The sequence below is a fragment of the Pseudopipra pipra genome, chromosome 9, assembly GCF_036250125.1.
Source record: "Pseudopipra pipra isolate bDixPip1 chromosome 9, bDixPip1.hap1, whole genome shotgun sequence".
Taxonomy (NCBI): Eukaryota; Metazoa; Chordata; class Aves; order Passeriformes; family Pipridae; genus Pseudopipra; species Pseudopipra pipra.
In genome coordinates this window covers 26,850,130-26,871,937 of record NC_087557.1, presented here as the reverse complement: position 1 = coordinate 26,871,937, position 21,808 = coordinate 26,850,130, and the positions used below count along the sequence as shown (strand labels likewise).

Genomic DNA, 21,808 nt, shown 5'->3' with positions numbered 1-21,808 from the left:
CCCCCTCTTTTTTTTCTCTCAAGAAACTAATATAATAAAAATTTCTGGAAACACCACAAAAGGAGGAAAAAGAAAAAATTCAGCCTCACAGACACTGCATACTTCACTGTTGATTACTTAAACATCTCAGCACAAAACAAAATCATGTGTCTACATTACAATATAACTTGAATTAGCAGTTCCAAGAGAGCAGGGGAGACAGCTCAAACTCAATATGGAAAGTCACTAATTTGAGTATAAGCACAGGCCAGCATATAATGATTTTTGCAGAAAGGAACAGTCTCGGAGTTCTGTTTTAAGGAAGTTTAAGCCAAGTAATCCACTATTGGTCTGCATAAACAGAAAATTACTTCCCTTTGCATTTTGCTGTTTAAGCATAGAGATGTTTCTTCCTATCCTATTCCTAACCACTCAGGATTATGAGGGCACATACAGGCTGTACACTTCCCTGCCCCAACCCCCTCTTTCCAGCACTTGGATGGAAGCAAGTTTTGATAGTATCCAGTATATACACATTCCACAAGTGTTCCCCACACTGCACAAGGTCCAGACTCCTGCTGTCAATAGTCATGACTGTCACCCTTGATTTTTCTGGAAAGCAACAGAATGTGCCATCTATTTAACGTATGAGAAACAAGTGAAAGCTCATTTTTACCACCATCCAAGCTGAACTTCAAAATGACAAAATGCAAACTAATACTAACAGTAAACATCCCCCATGAGAAAGTTCAGTAATGCTCAAACTGTATAAACTTCAGAGCGTTCCCTGCAGACTTCCAAGTGTCAGTTCTTCCCAGATTAACTAATTCTCAGTTTTATCATTCAGGTTTTGGTCTCAGTGAGCAAAAATGAATTGTCATCTCCACAATGTTCAGCAATTTCCATTTTGCAAGCAAGGGGTAGAAATGCATGATTCTACTGAATGTGATGGGCATCTCATGGGGAACAATTTAAAGGAAAAGGACCTTTTATATCCTGAAACACTTCTGAATTTAAAAACAAAAATGATGCAAGACACATGTAGTGCTAGTTCAGCTAAGCTGCTTTTGAAGAAATGAATGATCCTCAATGTTCTCCTGTCTAACAGCTGACTGGTAAATTACAAGCAGCCAAAGAAAAATTATATAGGCAAGATCCTTTGCATAAGCTTAGCTGTGGAAATCTGTTCTTATAACCAAAGAAGCAGCACAACTTGTACCAGAACATCTACTGCCTGTTCTCATCTCAAACAATATTCCCTGGATATGGAAATTTTAATTTGAGAGGCAGTGAAAAACCAATTCCTCTTGCTTCATGTAGAACAACAAGGCATGACCAGGTATTCAGGGGAAAGGGAAGAAGCTTCCTTTAGATACACCATCTACTCAAAATATTGCTATTTCTGAGTTTCCCTTCATACAGTCATGGCATATGAACCACTTTGTAAACAAGTTGACAAATGAATCTTCCTGAGACTAACAAACCCAGAGCAGAAAATCTGTTTCTTAGTGCATTCTGAAAGTCTCCAGAGCTATCAGGCATGGTGTTAATGGCTATATTCTCAAGCAAAAATGGAAAAAAAAAAAAAAAATTAAATATATGAATTCCACTATTAGACAACTTTTCAAAGTATTTTCTCTTCTGTGAAATGCACTAATTACACAACATTAACCCTCTATGGCAATATTTTCATTTAACAAAAACTGAGGCTAAGTAATTAAAAATAATAATGTTTTCATCTATTTATCACCTCTTCCTTTGTAAAGGTGTATTACACTACTTTCAAATTAAGAAGTAACTGTATTTGACATAATACTAAAATACAAACGCATCTAAGAATTTATCAACATTTTGAAAAAATTAAATTTCTTGTCTCATCTTTACCGAGCAGGGAAGACATCACTGTCATTTAAAGACTGGCAGAACTTAACTTTTTCTGCCAACCTGTTTAGGTCCAGGGAAGTCCCAATGGAAACATATTCATTACCTTTATGAACCTACTCTTAAGGCAGCAAAGACACACTAACTCGAGTAATCAAGAGCAAGAGTTTAAAAGTCTTAAACACCTGGGATTTCTACTAGGAATCAGACCTACATTTCTAACTTTAAATCAGAAATTAAAAACAAAGCTCCATATCATGATCTCATGGAAAAAAGCTGGACAAAGACACCTTTATAAACCCCACATCTTTAGAAGCTATTCCCCAGGAAAAGAGAAACCAGATACACTGATAAAGACAGAATTAATGAGTTTACAAGCAACATACTGAAGCCATTTAAACTTCGTGTCACGAATCTCAGTTTTCAGACTCTGGAAAACAGATTGATAGAACAGACCTGTAGTGACCCAAATTCCTGAAAAACTTCTGCTTAGCTGCTTTATCAAGCAATAATAAGCCACTTGGTTAAGCCAAGTACTGCTACAAAACATTGTTGGAAAGGATTTTCACTATAAGATAATACACCCGGCTGCTACCGGGAAATACAACTACCAAGCAAGATTTAACATCTGATTTCAATTTCTGAGATTGCCCCAGATGAGATTCCAAGTTCTGTGGAGAGGAAGCTGACATGCTGGTCCAGCACAGCTGAGATTATTCCTGTTGGCGAGACGCTCTGTCTCCTGAGCCAAAATGTGCTTGTAGGTGAACTTCAGCAGAATGTCTTGTCAGCCAAAGGTTACACTTCCTATAAGCATTTCGAGTTGGAAGACGCTTCAATGATCCAATCATCCACAAAGCAGGAGACCATTTGCAGACTTGAGGAAGTTTATTTTCAAGACAGTGTATCTGGCCTTATCAGGAAGCTGAAGCGCTTCCAAAATCGTAACTAGTGGTTGGAAAAGTTTTCCAGAAGCTGCAAATACGAAGCATGTTACTTGAGTCCACCCTGCTAAATCCAGGGCAGCCACACTTCCACCACAAAATGCTTTCTAACAAATGTCAGCCATCTACAGATGTTGGGAGTCTCATTTTATAAATGAGGCAATTCCCCAGTCAGTCTGGAATAGCCCTCCTCCTAAACAAGAGCAAGAGAAGGTAGTCTGGATATTTCTTAGTCCTTTACAGCTGAAACTACTTCCAGTTCAGTCAGACAGCAAGGAAGAAAATTCCGGACAGAAAAGGGGAAATCGTCTCCTCTGTCTGCAACCTTTGCCTTAATTTATCAAGCAAAACTCACATCCAGATTATACAGCCTCTGTGGACACCCAGACACTGAACACATGCTTCCCATTAAAACAACTTCACTGGGACACATTCCTGTTTTGTGGATAAACCTGGGGCAGCTACACCTCAACAAAATAAATCGATGCCCTCAGAAACTTACTGCTTGTATGAGAAAATTCAGCACTTTGATAACATTAAACATAAGAAACAAACCAAACACACCAATGCAAAAGTCTCTAATATGAGCTCAGTAACAAAGAGACAAAAGGTCAGAAGACACCCTCTTATTTCATTGCACTGACTGTTGGAGAAGAAAGAGGGTAAGAATATTAAGTCTGCATTAATGTTTTAGGCACCGTGGTAGATTAAAAATGTATTTTAAGTTTTCTACACTGGCATTTTGATTCTGGACAGAGGTAAGGCATTTAATCTATCATTTTCTGTAACATACTACACACAACACATATAGCCTCTCTTCTGCTGCCTTGTACACTGCATTCCTGAAATAGTCCTTTTTGATAATCACATTACACAAAGAGAAGGAAAAGTAATCTTCTTTCCTGTTAAAGCACTTTTCAATATGACAAAGGATGTTAAAAGACAAAATCCATCCTTCTGGCTATTGTAACAAAAGTCCATCACAAGTAATTTCACAGAAAGGAAGGTTTGAAAGGAGAATACTGCACACAGAAAAACCCCTGGTATTGTGTTCTCAGGGTGCTAGATTTGTCTCAAAGGAGATGAAATAAAATTCTCCTTGAAAGAAGCTCATGGAATATGCACACACTGTGTGCCTATTTGTGTGCATGCAGGCACAAGGAGGTGGGTTTAATCAATGAGTCAATCTGCCTTCATGCTCACAGCCAAACATGCAGCAATACCTCCAAGAGCTCCCACGAGAGCACTTAAGACATGAGCTGAGGCTTTCTGTGCACAGAATGGTTTAACTGAAGTCCCCGGGGTACAGACCAAATAAAGAAATACTTTTTCATGCAAACAGTCGTGATATTAAAGACTGAAATTCTATCTCAAAATTGAAGACACCCTAATTTAAGAGACAGCACAGGAGACAGGGAATCTTTGGTAGCACAGCACTTCACTTGTGAATATGAAAAAAACCACACTTGCATGGTATTACCAAAATGAGAAGCTATCAGGTCTCCCAGGCTGCAGCCCAAAGGCTCCCAGCCCAAAGCAAAAGGACAGAGATTTCTTGAGTCCTTCACAGCCCTATTTTCTTACTTTGATTTGGGTAAAAACTCATGACTACAGCAGCACATCAGCACTCAGGGAAGCAGCAAAACAGTAAAACACATTTACAAGCATACACCAAACCTTTCTTAACTCTGGTACCAGATCTGACCCAAGCCCTGAACAGCACTGCTCTTTAAATAGGACATAAGCTAATAAGGAAGTGAAGAAATGCTCCAAACCTCTGCTTTCCCTACCCCCAGCAATTACAGTCTTGCCATGTATCACCCAACCTGTATTGAAGTGGTTCAAGTAAACATCACATGGGACAAACCAGAAGTCCAGCTCACTTTTTCATGCATCCCCTCCCCATCTGTTTTGAGGGAAGATGTGATAGGACCAGCACATCCCACACCCAAAGCAGGGAGAAATGGAGATCAGAGGCAGAAAAGCATTTTAGTTCTCCATGTTTAGCTTGTATGCAGGAGTGAGGTGAAGACAGGAGATGAAGTTGATGGTAGAAACAGAATAAAACATGAACACCCTTTGTCTGTTTCTTCCCTGTCCACTCCTGAAGTGTCCCTGGGGAAAAACCAAAAAAATAAGCAGCTCTTTCATACATAGTTTGCTAAGAACACCAGACAGTGACTGAACAAAAAGTTACTCCATTATAGTTATCATATATCCTGCTTCTGGAATCATATCTGATAGCTGAAATGGGAAACAAGAGAAAGGGAGACAAACAAAACTCCTAAATCCCTTAGTTTTTACTATCATGGCAGCTGCAAAAGCTGGACTCATCTATTGTAAAATATCCTTAACAGACTGACAAAGAGGCTCCATTTTTGCCAAAATAAACCCTCTAAGAGAGGGCAGTTTCTCATTTTCTTGATGGAAAATACATTAAAAATTTATATATACTCATATATTTGACCACTGGAATCTTTATGATCCTACCATGGGGACAGTATACTTACTGGGGACTTAGTAAGTGAAAACTAACTCTTCACTTACATCAGTCTTCTGATCAAGATGGATCTACACAGCTGGCCAGGAGCAGAATTCAAGTGCAGAAACAGTGAAATGAGTGGGGAGATTTAAAGTCAGCCTTTCATGCCATGCATAAGAAGGCATGTTGCTTTCAAAGCCTAAATACTCAGATTGGTACTTCACCAAATATCAGAAGCAGAGCAACTGAAACACCTTAACCCAACTCCATCTCCTCAAGCAGTACAAAAGTGGCACTAAGGCAAAAACATGGACCTGCCTCCAGGTGATCTCTACTGAGCTAAGGAATGGAAGGAAGTCAGCAACTACTGACAAACACAGTCCACAACAGTGATCACAGTCTGGATCAAAAACCTCAAAAGGCATCTGTAACTCCAAAAAGGAATTGATATGGGCAGCACAGAAGCAAAAGCAGGTTTAAATAGTCAGCAGTATTTATTATTCACATCAGTGCAACCAATGGCAAAACCACCAAATCTTTGCAGTAACATCACTGACAGCTTGTAAAATGTTGCTATACATTTTAGAGCACTGACAAAGGGATGAGTAAAGGATAATAATGAACCTCTCCTCCATATCACTTAGTTCATATAAACTACAAAAGTTATAGGACAAAAACACTGATTGAATTACCAATTTTAGGTACCAAAGCATCAGGACACATTCAAAAATACAACCACACACTCAGCTTAAGGAATATTTTAGTACACTAAAATAAATGCATCATTGCTAAACCTGACATTCACTTTCTAAAAGTGTGCAGTGAATTTAAACTGCACATGCTGAAGTGGGTTGAGAGAAGAAATTTGGAGGCTGTAAAGCCAGTATCTGACCAGCTTCATAATTTTACAAGCCATTTGATATCAGAGCACCTCACAGCCCTTACCCACTACAATCAAGCACTGCACAACATGATCTCAACATTTCAGCCTAAGAACCCACTCGCATCCTTACTGGCTAAAAACAGATCAGCACTAAGGAAAGTGGACTTTTTTTACAGCATAAATTAACAGTAGGTAGTCCCAGAGCTTACAGAATATGAAGAAGCTCAGAGGTGTATATTACATAAAAAGCAGAGTACACCTTCAAGGCATGTGGAAGAGATTCAGTGACTAATCAATAGAGAAGTAAACTTGATGCTAGTGACAAAACACCTTGTTCAGTAATATGGAGGAAGAACTCCAAAGGACAGAAATTAAGTGAAGAAAATAATATTTATCAGCAAGCTGAAGTAGCTCATAGTCCCTGGAGAAGTTATACATTAGAACTTCTTGGAAAAGGATGTTCCCTTTAAATACTAATACAGGCTTAAAATTTCCAAAAATAATCCCAGAAAACATTTCAGTGGGAACACGTTGCTGTAGAACGTTTTCCTAGAGGCCTCTCAGCAATACAACTCCAGCTGCTCTTCTTTGACAATGCAATGCTGTCAAACCAGCAATACAACCTCTCACCACTTAGTACTGTAAGGGCAAATTTTTCAATAAAAGAATAAACTAAAATTAAACACTCTTTTCCTATTTGCATTTTCTGTAGCAATGTCTTTGCAGTATTTTTTACCAGACAACCAACTCTCTCAGAAGAAGCCTCAAATCAAGCAACTAATAAATCAAATGCAGTTTTTCCTTCAAAAAAACTTCTTTCCTTCTTTTTCTATGCAAAGATAAACTGTTCCTATTTAAGTAATTTATTTCTGATGTATTCACTCATAACTGCCTAGTTGAGCACACAGAGACAAAGATTTCTCTATCAATCTTGGGTAATAACTGGGAGACCAAATGAAATTCCTTTTCTCCTTCAGGCATAAATCAATACACTATTGTTCTTCCTTCAGGACCATCTGTGCAACACCCCTGACTTCAAATTATTCACAGGCTCTAAGGCCAGAGGGGACCAGTATATCAGAGATATGATCTCTCAGACAACATAAAACATTTAAATTTCAGCAATTACTCAGGACTGAGCACAATAACTTTTGTTTTCAGCAACACCTCAGTAATTCCATTTAAGGGGGAGCAAAGTTACAGTAAGGTGCAACTGAACTTTTTGCCTGTCAAACTACTCCCTTCCTACTTTCCCTCACCCCAACCCAAATCAAATTCTTCATTTTGAACAGAGCTGTAGAGATAGATTTTTTTTTAAAATAAGAACCAATTAACAATCCTGAAATCTAAAAAGCCAGATAGATAATAAAATTTAAATTTCAAAAAATGGGAGAACTAAAAAAAAAAAAAAAAAAAAAAAAAAACACCCAACCAAACAGAAGGAGGAATTGCTGGGAACAGAGTAGAGAAAATAGACTAAGAATTGTAATTAAGGACAGATTACTACAATACTTGAGTAAATATATTGTAATAAAACCAATACAGTTTACTACGAGTAAAAATTCTCTAAGTTCACAGGTTTTTGAGGTTTTAAGAAAAAAAACCAGAAAACAGACATGAACTAATGGAATGCTTCCTACAGATATTTAAAATGCTTCCAATATGTGTCCTCATAAATACTGAAGGAAATATTATTGTTACACATCAGTTGATGAAGGATTTTAAGGACCCCAAAAGTTGTTTATAAAGGATTTTAGGAATCAGTACTATGTCTGTACTATTTAACAGACAGGTGAAAAAGAGGAAATTAAGTGAAAAAGTTCAGTGTCTCCAAAGCTTTTCAGGAAGAGATGTACTGCCTGAGATCAAAACTGGATCCCAGCTGTGCAACAGCAGTTTGGGAGAACTGGTTATTTGGTGCACTGACATCACACCTTTAAATTTCATAATGTTATGGCTTCAGCTAATTATGTTAATTACTTGTCACAGCATCATAGAAGAGTAACCAAGACTAAAAAGATTCAAGAAATTACAAGATACACATTGAAACATTTTGGATTTGCATGCAGAAATCTATTGCAAAGCAAGAACTACCTTTTTCCTTTCAGGAGCAGATAAATCAGATTAGTTCAACTCTAGCTTCTTTTCTTCTGTCCCTCTTACACCACCTTGTAATACTACAATAAGAAAATGCTAAAAACTAGGAAGCAGACCTAAAAATAAGCAGCAGCTATGGCACTTTGCATTGCTGATCTGTAAGATTAGTAACCATAGGTTATTTGAATGGTGTTAAATTTGCAATAATTTAAATTCACGGAAAGAAGCCAAATTTCCCTCTTCATATCACTTTACTGATTCATTTGAAATTTAAAATGTGAACACTTGTTTTTTCCTCTGACATAAGTTACTCATTGCTGGTAAACTCCAGATACCAAAATCACGTCCGTGGGATGTTTTGGGGTTTTTTCTCTCAAGTCTTTTCTTCCTCCTCCTCTTCTTCTATTAAATTAGCAACTGATCCTAACACATTCACAAAAGATACAGTATAACAAAAAAAAAAAGAAAAAAGAAAATAGGACAGCCTTACTAAAGACAACTTATCTCTATATAATTCAGAAAAAAGCCAGTGTACCTTAAGATGTTTGGATGTGAGAGTCTATTCATAAGTTGAACCTCTTTCAGCATGTTTGCTCTGTTGCTGTTCAGTGTGTTCATCTTCAAAGCCATTACCTGGTCTGAAGTTCTGTGCCTTACCTATAATGATAGAAGCAAAAAATCGTGAGGATGTGAAATGCAAGGCTGAAAACCCAGTGATGTTGTAGTACAATGTAGAGATCCTTTCATGACAAATGATGAGCTAGACTCCAATTTCTGCAGTTTTTATCACAGACATGACTTTCCATAAGCATGCTATGCAAATAGGAAAAGGCATTTTGCTCTTCTCTTGCAACTCACAATGACAGAAAGCTTGAGAAGTTGAAAAAAATTATCAGCTTCTTAATACAAGTGAAGGAAACCACTTATTTGTCCACAGAGAAAAAGCTTCTTCTCCAAGATCTACGAAACTCACCTTCATTCCACCCATATCCCTCTTTTTTACCCCCTGCAGTGGTTGCTGTCATTGTTCACAGAAGGAGAGGAACAGTTGGTTATGGCTACAGGGCAGATTGTGGAGGTATTCAAAATTTACTTCTGAACCAAGACTACAAACCAGCTCACACACTGAGTGGACAGAAAGCGTTTGTGCCAACCCCCAACCCCTGCTGCAAAGCAGAGAGAGGTTCCTGGACATGGTATTGCCTCAACCAGGGTGTCAGTATTGGCTGCAGAGTGTTGGCATGAAAAAGAGGATTTCTCCAGGAACTGCAGAGAACCAGCACCCAGTTGGGAGTCACCTTCCCCGGTGTGACTGTGGCCATTTTTAACTTGATACTCTCAAACCAGCCCATCTGTCAACAGCCCAATGTTATGTAGATGTGTGCTACTGTGAGAAAGGAGCTGTCACCATAATGTAAGGCTTGCCAATCCTTTGAATTTCCCTGCAGTTGGGCATTCCCACACACATACTGGTAGTATTCATGGAAACTGTGTCACCATTTTCTCCCTACATTGGTACCTGCAGCTCATACACAGAAAACACACAGTTCCCAAAATACTGAACTACCCCCATAGCAAATTGATTCATGTTTATGGAGATTAGTTTAGGAAAGTCTGTCTTGCAAGAATTTAAGAGATTCATCAGCTTTCTAATTTAAAACTGAAATTTCCATTATGATGTAGGTACACACAAACTACCTATGTTTTAAACAACAGCAGCCTGCCTGCTTTTTTTCCAGAAGACTCTGCACATCTTTTCCAGTAAGCTGTGATATGTTAATTGCTGTTTATTTAATTAATTAAATTGTTAATTAATTATGTTAATTACAGAAGGAACAGCTGAACTCATGATAAGCAGGTGCAAGAAAAAAGTAGGGTATGGTTTTAGGCTCCCTGGTAGGTCTGTGGCAGCGAGGGATACCCCTCCTTTCAAGTTTTATTTGCACACCGTATCTGCAACAACAAGGGGCATATTTTAGCCAAACACTCTCATCTACACACAAAGCACATGAATTCAGCACAGGGATGCACTGGGAGGAGAGGGTGTCATGTTTCAGGTGTCTGCCTGCTTAAACGCTTCCGAGTTGCCCCTTCCCATCCTAGTTTGAGGTATAGGGCAGCACTGGAAACATCCCAGATAAGTGTGGAAAACAACATCGAGGGGCCGAGGGAGTAGAAAAATAACCTTCGGATGCTTTTCCTCCTGCTTCCCCTGCCTATGTAAATGAGCTCCTCAGATGCCTCACCTACAGTCACCCAGTAATCCCAGTGCAAGAAGGATCAGAGAAAGGGGGTGGAGGACATAGAAACCAGCACTGAAAGTAGAAACCAACAGCAAGTTCATAAGCGTGGGACTCCTCCTTTCTGTGGTAATATTGGCTTTAAAAGAAAACTGGTTGAACTACAGCTTTAGTGCATTATAACAAGATAATCTAGAATCCTTCTGCACACAACCTGTCTTGCCTGTTTGGCATGCTTATTGGTTTTAAGGAGGATGATTGCATGTTAAGTGGATGAGGTTTATTGTTACTTGCCAGGTTTCTTGTGTCTATTGTGTGCTTTCATGAATTTTTAATTTTACGCAGCTTTTGCATACCCAGCCAATTTGAATAAACAAGCTAAGCTGGACAGGTCAATGTCAATATATACAGACTTCTAAAACAAATTTTAGTTATACATTAGTTTTATTAGGAGTAATGCCTTGGGTGAGGGGGAAAAAAAATTTAAAAGGCTTTCATAGTCTTAAGAAAGGAAGATTTGTTCCAACAATGTAAATTTAAAGGACTATGCTAAATTTAAAAAGGACTATGCTTTGAATCTATACACAGAAGTAGCTCAATCAACACCTGAGAGAAGGGCTAGGAATCTTGGGTGTTGTGGTAGAATAATTTGAGGTTTTCAGGGAATGGAAGAGGGTTAGGAATGTTGGGTGTTATGGTAGAGTAATTTGGGGTTTTCAGGGAATGGAAAAGGATTTGAAGAAACTTTAATCCTACAGGCAGAGAGAGCCTCTAAACAGAACTTACTCAGAATGAGCCTTCCACTGACACAGAAGCTTCAAGGTCTGCCAAAAGGGAATGAACAGAGGTAGAAGGTGAGCAAGAACTCTGATGGAGTGTGGTCTTGAACAGTATTTGCCTTCTCATTAACTCTGCCAGCTACCTCTTAATTTCCTGGCCATATCTATAATTCACTCAGTTCTACACCAAAATTTCCAGTTCTTTTGCCTCAACTCTGAGGTAAAAGTAGAATCTATCATAGGATCTTTTTCCTTGTTCTGACTGCTCCTTTTAAGCTAAGGAAACCTCAGAAAAGAAGGTGGGTAAGTTTTTGAGGCACTGTGTCCTACATGCTCCCTGGATTTTCAGGTCTGATATGCAAGAGGAAGTGGTCAGCAACTGCTGTTCAAAGGTCTGACTGCCCACAGTACTGACTCCACATACACAGAAAACTGAGCTGCCTTTGCAAAGACAAAATTTTTCATCCTCCTTTTTAGGCTATTCTTCTGTTCTATTGTCAGACCGAACGAGATTCTGTGGTGACATCTGAGGGGGGGGTTCTTTTATTTGTTTTATAAAACCGTTTTCCCCATCCTTGGAAATAGCTCAGATTTCCAGCACATAGAGCAGCATTTTCTGTCCATGTAGCTGCTCTCCAAATAGCAGCCAACACTGCACTATGCTTTGTTTCACTTAAAGGGCCACTGTAAGGTAACACTAGCAATTTTGTTTGAAGTTCCATATACTGCTCTGATGTTGGAGAATGTATTCCTGCCAAATCTGACAGGACAGCAAAATTCCTAATCAAATCAAAGCAGAGGTGGGAAAATAAAAAAGGACTCTTCCTCTCTAGCTAGCTACCCTTTAAGCAAGGAGGAGGAAGCAGATCTGGAGGCGAAAGGGCATCTTTCTCCATAGGACAGTAGTCAATATTATGAATAAAATCAAATATCCGTTTGTATATTATGGAGCACAATGCTAATCACTTGGAATCACGGTAAGGCTAACAGTGTTCTCTCCCCTGAAGCACTGCTGGCAAACAGTATTTCTGTGGGAAGAACAGACTGACAACAAGGAACTGACAGGTTCTGTCTTTCAGGTCTTGGTCAAACTCTCAATCCCTGATATAGAAAGCGCTGCCACTCACACACCCTCTGTGCCTCCCTACCCGTCAGTGACACCCTACACAAAATTTGTGTCTATTCTGGTATCCCTTGCCAAAACCCTGCCAAACTACTTCTTTTTAATCCTCCATCTCCTTTCAGGTCACCTCTGTGCAATGAAAGCATGGAAGTGATGTTTCAACCACCTGACCGCTCCAGAAGAAAAACTAGTAAATATTTTGGCAATACTGCTGATCCAATTTAACATTTGTTTACAAGGCACTTTGCCTCAGGCATATGCCTGTATACTCAACATAAACAGGGACTCACTGATGCAATTCAAACCTTTCACTGATGCAACTTGGAGATTGCTGCAAAGCTTTTAAAGCTGCCGACATTATTATTAATTAGGGCTCCTTGGATATCAGACCAAGTAACCTTTCAGCAACGTCTGGATCATAGTGTCTCTGCTTAGAAACATTCTGACAATCCTACAGCTGCTTTGCACATGCTTCTGACTTCTCAGTCTGCTTACCTGTGTGTGTCTCTCCATCTCCAAGGTCACAGTAACCAGATATTGCCTCCCTGTTTTATTGCTGACAGGGAGATAAACTGTCCTTTTGCACTCTGATTCTTCTAGGATCAAAGTACTTTGCACTTTGACCTGGCTATGGCTAAGCAGCATGGCCTGCCTGCTCACTCCAAACCATTTTCTGATCCTGGACCTTATCCCTTCCTTTACAAGCAAGTGAGAAAGTCTTGGATCCAGGTAAAGAACCAGTAATGTATTTAAAAGAAATCTCATAATAATGACTAAGCAGGGCTCACATTCCAAAGAACTAGTCACTATATAAATGCTGTATCAAGTTCACAGGAGGACTATCCTGAAAAAAATTGATAGGTTTAATTTTCAGCTTGCTGCTTAGCTATAAAGTTCTTTATTATTAAAAGAAATTAAATATAATTTACATAATTATTTATTACATCATACAGATCTATTAGGGCTCTCTGAAAATCCAAACATTTACACTACTTCCACTTTCTGCTGGACTGAAGGGGAGGCATGTTTAAGCAATAGCTGAAATCTAGCCTGATTTCATCTTTCACAAGGCCTTTTTGATCTGTATTCATCGTACCTTTCCAGGTGGCCTTAGCATAAACATCTGAAGAACATTTCCTAATACTGATATTATAAATCTGCCAACACAGCTTTCAGCTTTGCCCCTAGTTTTCCACTGCATTTTCATTATTTTCCAAATCATCATTATATAGCTGGAAGTATTTTGTCACAGTTTTCTTCCAAAGCCTCATTTAATTTCTTTCCAGTTTTTCCTTACCTTCCCCTTTTCTGGCATCCAGCCTCGCTGCTTAAATACATTTACAGATATTTCCTCATACAGCCTAGTCCATAAAATCACATTGCTGCTCTAGCACACACAACAATTCTTTCTTCACTCTTTTACACACTGTGGTCTTCATTGGCCATTTCACCTTTGCCTTTGCTGCCATGTGTCCAAAGCACCATTTCAAAAGCAGTCCCCTCTAGTCCAAATACATGACCTTCCCTGAGTTTGCTTCCCGTTTCTGAGGTCACTGTACTATGCACAAAAATGCTGCATGTACTATTTTTACTTATACTGGCTCACCAACCTTACACTCACCAGCTCAAGGATTTCCTCCACATTCAGCCTGCAGCCTTCACACCAGTGACATGTACAGCAAAGGCTGAAGAGTCTTGTACTTATCTGTGCCACCTTCTATCAACCTCCCTTCTGTAACAGCCTCCGTCCTCATCTGATTTGCAGGTATTTCCTCTTGTGATGACAAGAGATGAAGACATTCCCTTAGTTACCTTTCTAGGCCATTTGCACTAACTGTGCTATACAGGATAACTTCAATTGACTGAGCTGACAAAGCTCTTGAGGCACGTGAAATGATAGAAGTAATCACTGTTAAAGAAAAAAGGTTTCATCGTAAGAGTCCCTGCTAAATGACAGGGAAACAGTCTTTCACAGGGAAGCAGACCAGCATTTGGCTCTGATACAAGACTTCTCTCAAAAACAGACTTTCTTGCTGTGACAGGAGAGGGAATCTTAAAGAAAAAATTAGGGTAACCTGTATTTTATCCAAGTCTCACAGTCAAGCCACCAAGTCATCACACTTACAGGGACATCTATTCATGGCTCGAGGACGAATGTGTTAAAAGAATACCTAAGCTCTATGGTTGATTGAAGAAAGCTCCCTGCAGCTGAGAAGACAAACCTGTTCTTCAGCTCAGATCACAGTGTTTATAAGTCTGGAATCTCAAATGTTTTTCTAAATATCAAGATGTACCCACTGCCAGACTCACATCTCCGTAGCAGTGATGCCTATATCAAGTCCAAAAATCTCATGTCCTTAGGAAAATTTGCAGTGACAAATAGAAGCTTAAAGAAATACATTGGTCCAGATAATACTAAGCTGCTGTGTCGATGCCAGGGAGTCAGATGGGATTGTAGCTGTTTTCAGAGTAGTAATACAGAATGTCACTATACTCTGACTTCTTGCAGCAAGAGAGAGGCCTGCCAAGTGTAACAAAAGTTTGCCAAACAAAACTAGTCAGCATGTGTTACAAGAGCTTTAGCACAGGTTCAGAAGATGTACAGAAATTAGGCACAAAACAAACCCCAAAACCTTTTAAAAGCCTGACAGTAATTGTGGCTCTACTAATTTCCACTACTAAAAAGATTTGAGAGAAATACACAGAAAAAGTTGGATACTACTGTTTTCCCTTTAGTACAAAAGCTTGGCATTGGTCATCAAACAAAGGTCCTGTTTTGATAACTTTAGTAGCTTCTAGCATCACCAATTCAGGAAAGTAACAAGTTCAATTACTACAGAATATTCTATACCTACAGTCAAACAAATCCTCTGATTTTTTACCAAACTAAAGTGAATTTACAATTAGCATGACAGCAGTACCATTGATAGTTTGTAAATCCACTTGTGTGACAAAAAAAACACTCAATTTTTCTTTTGCATTTTGTTTTTCTTCGTTGCCCAGTGTAATGGAGAACCAGAGCCCAAAATAGAGCACCCATTTATTTTAAACAAACCATTTATTGATAGGAATCTGTGCACGTATCTCTGCCATTAACTTGATCTCAATCAAACCATAAAGGCAAAAAGAGACTACAGGCTTATTTTGAGAGAAAGCACAAATTCATCAGAGGACTATTGTTCCACAGTTTGAGATGAGAGATAATCAGGCACAACCCAGGGTGGGGAAGCTGACTGATTTTGTAGCAAGTTCAGCAGAATGTACCCCTATAAATTTCCCCCTGCAATCAAGAACAAGGACCATGGACACCAGGTAAGTGTTGTTTTATCACAACCTCAGTAAATAGCTCAACTATGTAATTTATACCTGGGTCTAATATCACAGTCAGGAAAGAAAAAGAAATATTGAGTTTGAAGTACAGAACTGGGAGCTTATTCTTAATATTCAATGTTAGCTATTCCTCAGTTCACTGAGCAACCTTGAGGATGGTACTTCCTTTCATTCATTTCCTCTCTGGCTCTATCTATAAAATGGAGATGATATTCCTATCTACCTGCCACAAAACTGGAAGACTGACATCTGCAAATGACTGTTGTAACATCCAGAGATAATACATAATCAGATACTGTATCTGTGTTCCTATTTTCCTATTTAATTTTTAATACTTATAGTTAAATATTTCCCTTGTTACTATGGGTTTACCCTGTATGAAAGATAATGATATTTACATAATCTGCAGATGCTTTTGAAGCAGAAAACACTTAGAACTGAGTTTTCCTGACATAAGATTGCACCTTTGGTCTTTCACAGTATATAAACAGTTTGGTACTGAGCATAGAGTCCCTCCACTACACCAATAATGTCATCGCTGGTATTCATCAAATACATTTGTTGGCTTTGTTTTCAAAATCTGTGTGGGAACCTTGACAGAAAGTTCTGTTTGAGGCAGAAATAATTTCTTTACATTTCCTTCATAAATCTTTCAAATAAACATTACTGTACATGAGTAAGGAAGTCTGTCTCACTCTCAGAACAGACCCCATTGGCATACAATTATTGCTACTATAATCACAGTTACAGCACTAAAATTTGACCACAAACACAAATAAGAAGAGAGCAAGGAGCATGAAGGAGCCACATTTTGCTTCCTTGAAGATATTTCAGCTTTTGTAAACTGATACAGTTAATAACTTTCAGCAAAAGTTCTAATTAGTTTCTTGTTATTTAAGACTTCATGAAACTGCTCTTCTTGACAATTAGGTTCTCCTTCTTACACAAGTATCTAATTAAATACACCACACAATTTCTTATGTCTCATCATCGCCTGTAAAGGTTAGGAAGCACAAGAATTGGATTTGCAGGACTTAATTGCAGGCAGCTCATGTGTGAAGTTACAAAGTGACATCAGTGAGTCAGTGTTAGACACGCTGTCAGCTGTGGATTAGTTAACAAAGCAAGGCTGTCTCGGGATCGATCACTCCAGCGGATGTTTCACAGCTCTCTCCTCCCCTCAGCCCCTAATCCCACAGGGCCATCAAACAGAAGGCCCCCACCTTGCAGGGCTTCTGCCCAGCACCAAGGGCCCTGGGGCCACCCCAGAGCACTTCCAGGCCGTGCCAAGTACAGGGAGAGTCAACAGCCATGCTGGCTCCCAGACACAGGAAGCACATGGACAGGAGAAGAGGTCCCTAGAATTTGGATATGGCCTTAGCCAAATCCTACTGGGAACAGGATGCTCTGGTGTCTTGCATACAGAATCCCAACAACTGCAGCAAACAGAAGCCCTAACATACAGTTGGAGTTCCTTTCTCCAATCATTACCAATGGTTATTAAGGGGTTATGAGGAAGCATTCCCCACGGATCTGAGACTGTAAACATCTCTTTTCTGTTAGTGCCATCGATAATAATTTGCAGTTCTCATTTTTAGATTTCATGTAACACAGTAACATCTGTGCATGTGCGTGTATTAACATCCCAACACTCCCCAGGCACAGGCAGTGAAATCCATCACTGAAATACATTTAACTTTCCCCTGCTGCCAATACTAGTAAATATGTGTTCAGAGGGGTGTCTCAGAGGTGTCTCACAAGGATTTTAAGTGATGCACTCCTGTTCTCTAGGCACAGTCATGTTAATACTGGACTTAGGCCAGCCCAGTTATTTGAAGAACAGTAAATCAGCACCTGTCTCTCAGTATCAGCTATGAATGAGCTTACACAAATGGGCACGTTTGCCAGCTGGCAAAACGCAGAAAATCCCAGAGCTGCCAACCCAGCACATCTCCACCCAGAACAGAAAACTAAACAGATCTCATTTAACTGTGCTTGAGAAATTATTATGGAAAACAAGACAAAAAGCACACAAACATTTCAGTGCCAAGGGAATCTTGCCACCTGCTTTGCCCCTGGGAAACTGCACAATGATACTCAGATTGGCACAACTTTTCCTCCTGAATAAAATCAAAGGCCCAAAGGACTCTGAACTACAGCAGTCACTGTACTAAACACAAAATCCAACCAGGGGGTTATCTCCTATTGCAAGGTCCCACTTGTTACAGTATCAGAGTGTCTGTCTTACTGTTGACAGAATTTGTGAGCATTCTCTCTAGTTGTGAGGGCAACAAAGACTTATCTCAGACATTCAAAACATATCAGTTGTTCAGCGAGGCTTAGGGAGAGGCCAAGTTTCCAAACAGGTGATAAATACATTTCAAAATGGACAATTTTACATTAAACTATGTTCCTTTTTTTGACTGAGTAAAAAAAGGAAACTTTTAGCATCAGATTTGTTTCAGTGATTTTTGTTCTGGCTTTTTAGTAAACAAACAAATCCCTCACTTTCAAGGGTAGTTCTGCCACACTTTCCAAATATTTCTTTTTTGAACAGAGGAGCTGGCTGACCCAACCAGAGAAAGTGAAATATAATATAAGAACTTTGACTCGTTTATTTGCTTCACTCAGTATAGTTCTAGACTTTACTTGTAGTGCCACCAAGCAGGACTACAGGAAGAAGTGTTACAGAAATTTCTTAAAATTTTTCAACAACACTACAAAAGGTTTTCATTAAATCTGCTACCTGGTGATGGCTTTTGAGTCAATTCCAGTGTTTCCCCAGCCGGTGTTTTAGGGTGATTATAACATGTATATCTTTAGACTCCTAGCCAGAAAATAAATAAATAAATAACAGAACTTGTTTCAGACAAATGTGAACTCCATTCCACTTTGTATTTCAAAGCATTCTCAAATCTGCTAAATATAAGAGTGCCCTACAAATCAGATTGCAAATATCATTAAAATTCAGAATTGCCTAAGTGGGGAGGAAGTATTTTGCCCCAATGGTGCAATCCATAAAGAATAGGGACATGGATGAGGTTTTTAATTCCTATATTAATGATCTGTTGGAGTAAGGCCTATTTATTACTACTTCTCCCCACAGCCCATGCCCTATAAAAGCATTTGCTAATTAAGTGACAAGGACTAGGATGACAGCAACTTGGCACCTCAGTACCAAAAAAATCATTAGCAAGAGGAAGACAACTGTCTGGTTAAGTGGTTACCATACAAATCATCTTAGCAGTTGGCAGAAGGGCTCCAAAAGGCTGATACTTAACACACCAGTATGAGACAAATCAAACTCACAAGACTTCTACTTTGACTAAGAAAGGACCAGCACCCTCAGGATTTCTGCCTCATCTCAGTTCCAGAATGGTGCTTCTTCCTACTCCTGACAAGAATCAGAAGGACAGATTAGAACCACCTCGCTGATACAATTCTAGAGCTTGAAATGAAGTTTCAGAATTATTCTACCCTTCTTGGCCAGTTTACATAATGCCCAGAGTGACTGTATTCCCAAACAATTGTAGTTTGCTTTAACACTAAGTTCACAGAAGAGACCCTAAGCTTCAAATATCTCACTTCTGTCATCTTGAGCAAGGTGAAAGAGTTTCATCCACTAGCCAAAAGGGAAAGATTTTCAGCCTAAAAATGAGACCAAAAGGCAAACATGGACAAGAAGACTTACTGTCTTTCTAACAGGCATCATATCACACAGGGAGGGCAGGGACAACTCCAATGGCTCTGCCCCACTGAGAGAGGAACAGTGCCCCACACCTGGGTGAGGGAAGATATGCCCTGGTCAACTGGGTGTCACTTGTCAGTCACAAAGCATATTCCCCATGCCCACAAGATGAAATATTAGATCTGCATAACCAATATGTAGGATGATCCACTTACTCATTTCCTACTCCTTTTCCACCCTACAAGGATGACTTCTGCCACTGTGGAGATGGAGGAAAGCATTTACAGATGATGGAAGGAAAATCTTCCAGATGCCTTCTCACTTCCCTGGTAGATTTTTACCATCCCTTTGCAAAGACCTTCTGCCCTTCCAGCTCAAGTAGGGAAAGGGAACGTCCATGCACATCGTTTTCACAGGAAATGAGAGCAACCTAATCTATTGTTGGAGGCTTTTCAGTCCAGTGTGGTTATGATGCAAACACTCCTCTCTTGCTCAATAAAACTGATTCTTCAGAGACACCTGGGAGTTGGTATCTCCCGTTGGAGTCTCTACTATCAGTTTTAAAGAAGAGGTTAAGGAGTTGTCCACAAAGAATGACAGATAAAAGTTCCTTTTGCCCTGGGACAAAAGGTTGAAGAGCAAGGTGACAGGAAGCCTATTCCCACCCTATGCTTTTAACTCCACAAATCTATAAAGCAAAATAAAACACAAAGCTGTACAGTGTGGTAGGAAGGCCTAAAATAAAATGGCAAAGCTTAATGTAAGCAAAACTTGCAGAAAGCAATTATGCCCACTGGGGAAGAACCAGTTTCCAGGAAAAAAGAAAAAGTGCAGTTATCTCCAGTATAGTATTAATGACAAGAGGAAAACTCTTGTTACTGCACTATAAGTCTGGGGACATGATACACACACAGTGTTAACCAAACTATGGTTCCAATAATACCAAATCTCACATACAACAGTTCCTTTAAAGAAAATCCCCTACACACAATTAGCCTTCCTATCTTCCCCTACACAAGCTTTCTGCCTAATTAGGTTATTTTATGGGGATATTAATGTCACCTCGAAGAATGGAATGTTGGCCTGAAGTCTGGTGACAAAGCAATGAAACTGTTAGAAAGAAAAAGCCAGAGATGTATTAAGAGTCAAATTCATGTCTTAGTTTGGTATTAACGAAAAAAGGAACTTCTTCCTGTTGTCAGTTTATGCTGAGAGTTTTGAAATAATAATAATCAAAAGGGTATGATAGGATTAAGAAAAGCTTGCCTCCAATTGAAATGCCCAGAATCTCCTTGATTTACACTGACAATTAACCCTTTCCTCCTTAAAAGAATTCAGCAGGGAAGGTACTGGCTTGACAGTCTTGAAGACTGATATCCCATTTATGAAGCAAACAGACACACACAGAGGAGAAAGTAAAAACCTGCTTGTAGAGCCCTGAGAGAGTGCTGAGGCCCTGTCCTGCAGGAGGAAGCTCTGTTCCAGTTCTAATCTTGGCCATTCTGCAAAGACCAGCAACAATGCACAGATTCACACTTAGACTTAAAACATTTCAACAATTCAAATATTGCAGCGGCTGTTTATCTGATAAAACCCAGGTTAATAAAGATTCCAGTCCTGGAAAGTGCTGTCTGCAAATTCTGAGACACTGGTTTCCAACACCTTCTCCAGTGGGATTTGCTGAGCATGGGCTGAAAACCAAGCAGCAGCTCCCTCACTTTGAATTAACATTCTATTGCCTTTTTTTCTGCACCTTTTCCATCTCCTTTTTGCAGTCATCCCCTCCTTTGAATCTGAACTGGCATTGCCTTCTATATAAGCTCATTTATATAACTACTCAAATATCTCCGTCCTTCCTTTCACACATTCACAGACATTTTACTCTTATGACTAAATGCCACAGGAAAACAGAACCCTCAGTCAGTAATGAGTTGCTAGTAGAGTCAATAAGCAAATAGGAAGGACCAGCTGTAGAAACAACTCAAACTGGGAGGTTCTAGCTATAAAAGGATCACTTAAAAATAATAAATTATGGCCTGGAGACACCAAAGAAGGTTGTAGAATCTTATATAATGTAAGTATAACGTACAAGCCAGAAGTAGCTGCCAAGAACAGATCACAAATACTTATGCCTGGCTTAGCTAAGGAGACTGGAGTAGTTCTTTTAACATCCCTTCCTTGCTTTACATTAATTTTAAATTTAAGTCATAAGATTAATTAAGCAAAATGCCTACTTGTTTTAAAATAGCAATATACACAGACTTCTGTAAGGCATCTGACGGTACCACAACCCACTACAACCACTAAAAGTCATAAAGTACAAAAAAACCCAAACCTCTCACTGAGTCACCCTGGGAAAACCAGCTCAGTAACATCTCTCAG

At 39.3% G+C, this 21,808-nt stretch overlaps 1 protein-coding gene across 4 annotated transcripts in view; it reads right to left on the bottom strand.

The window, feature by feature from the left end:
* Nucleotides 1-21,808, bottom strand: part of TESK2 (testis associated actin remodelling kinase 2) — a 104,264-nt gene that overhangs the window by 40,547 nt on the left and 41,909 nt on the right. For all 4 annotated transcript variants that reach the window (XM_064665361.1, XM_064665362.1, XM_064665359.1 and 1 more), the window contains exon 3: nt 8,802-8,923. In XM_064665361.1, coding sequence (XP_064521431.1) covers nt 8,802-8,923 — 122 coding nt within the window. The remainder of the gene's footprint in view (nt 1-8,801; nt 8,924-21,808) is intronic.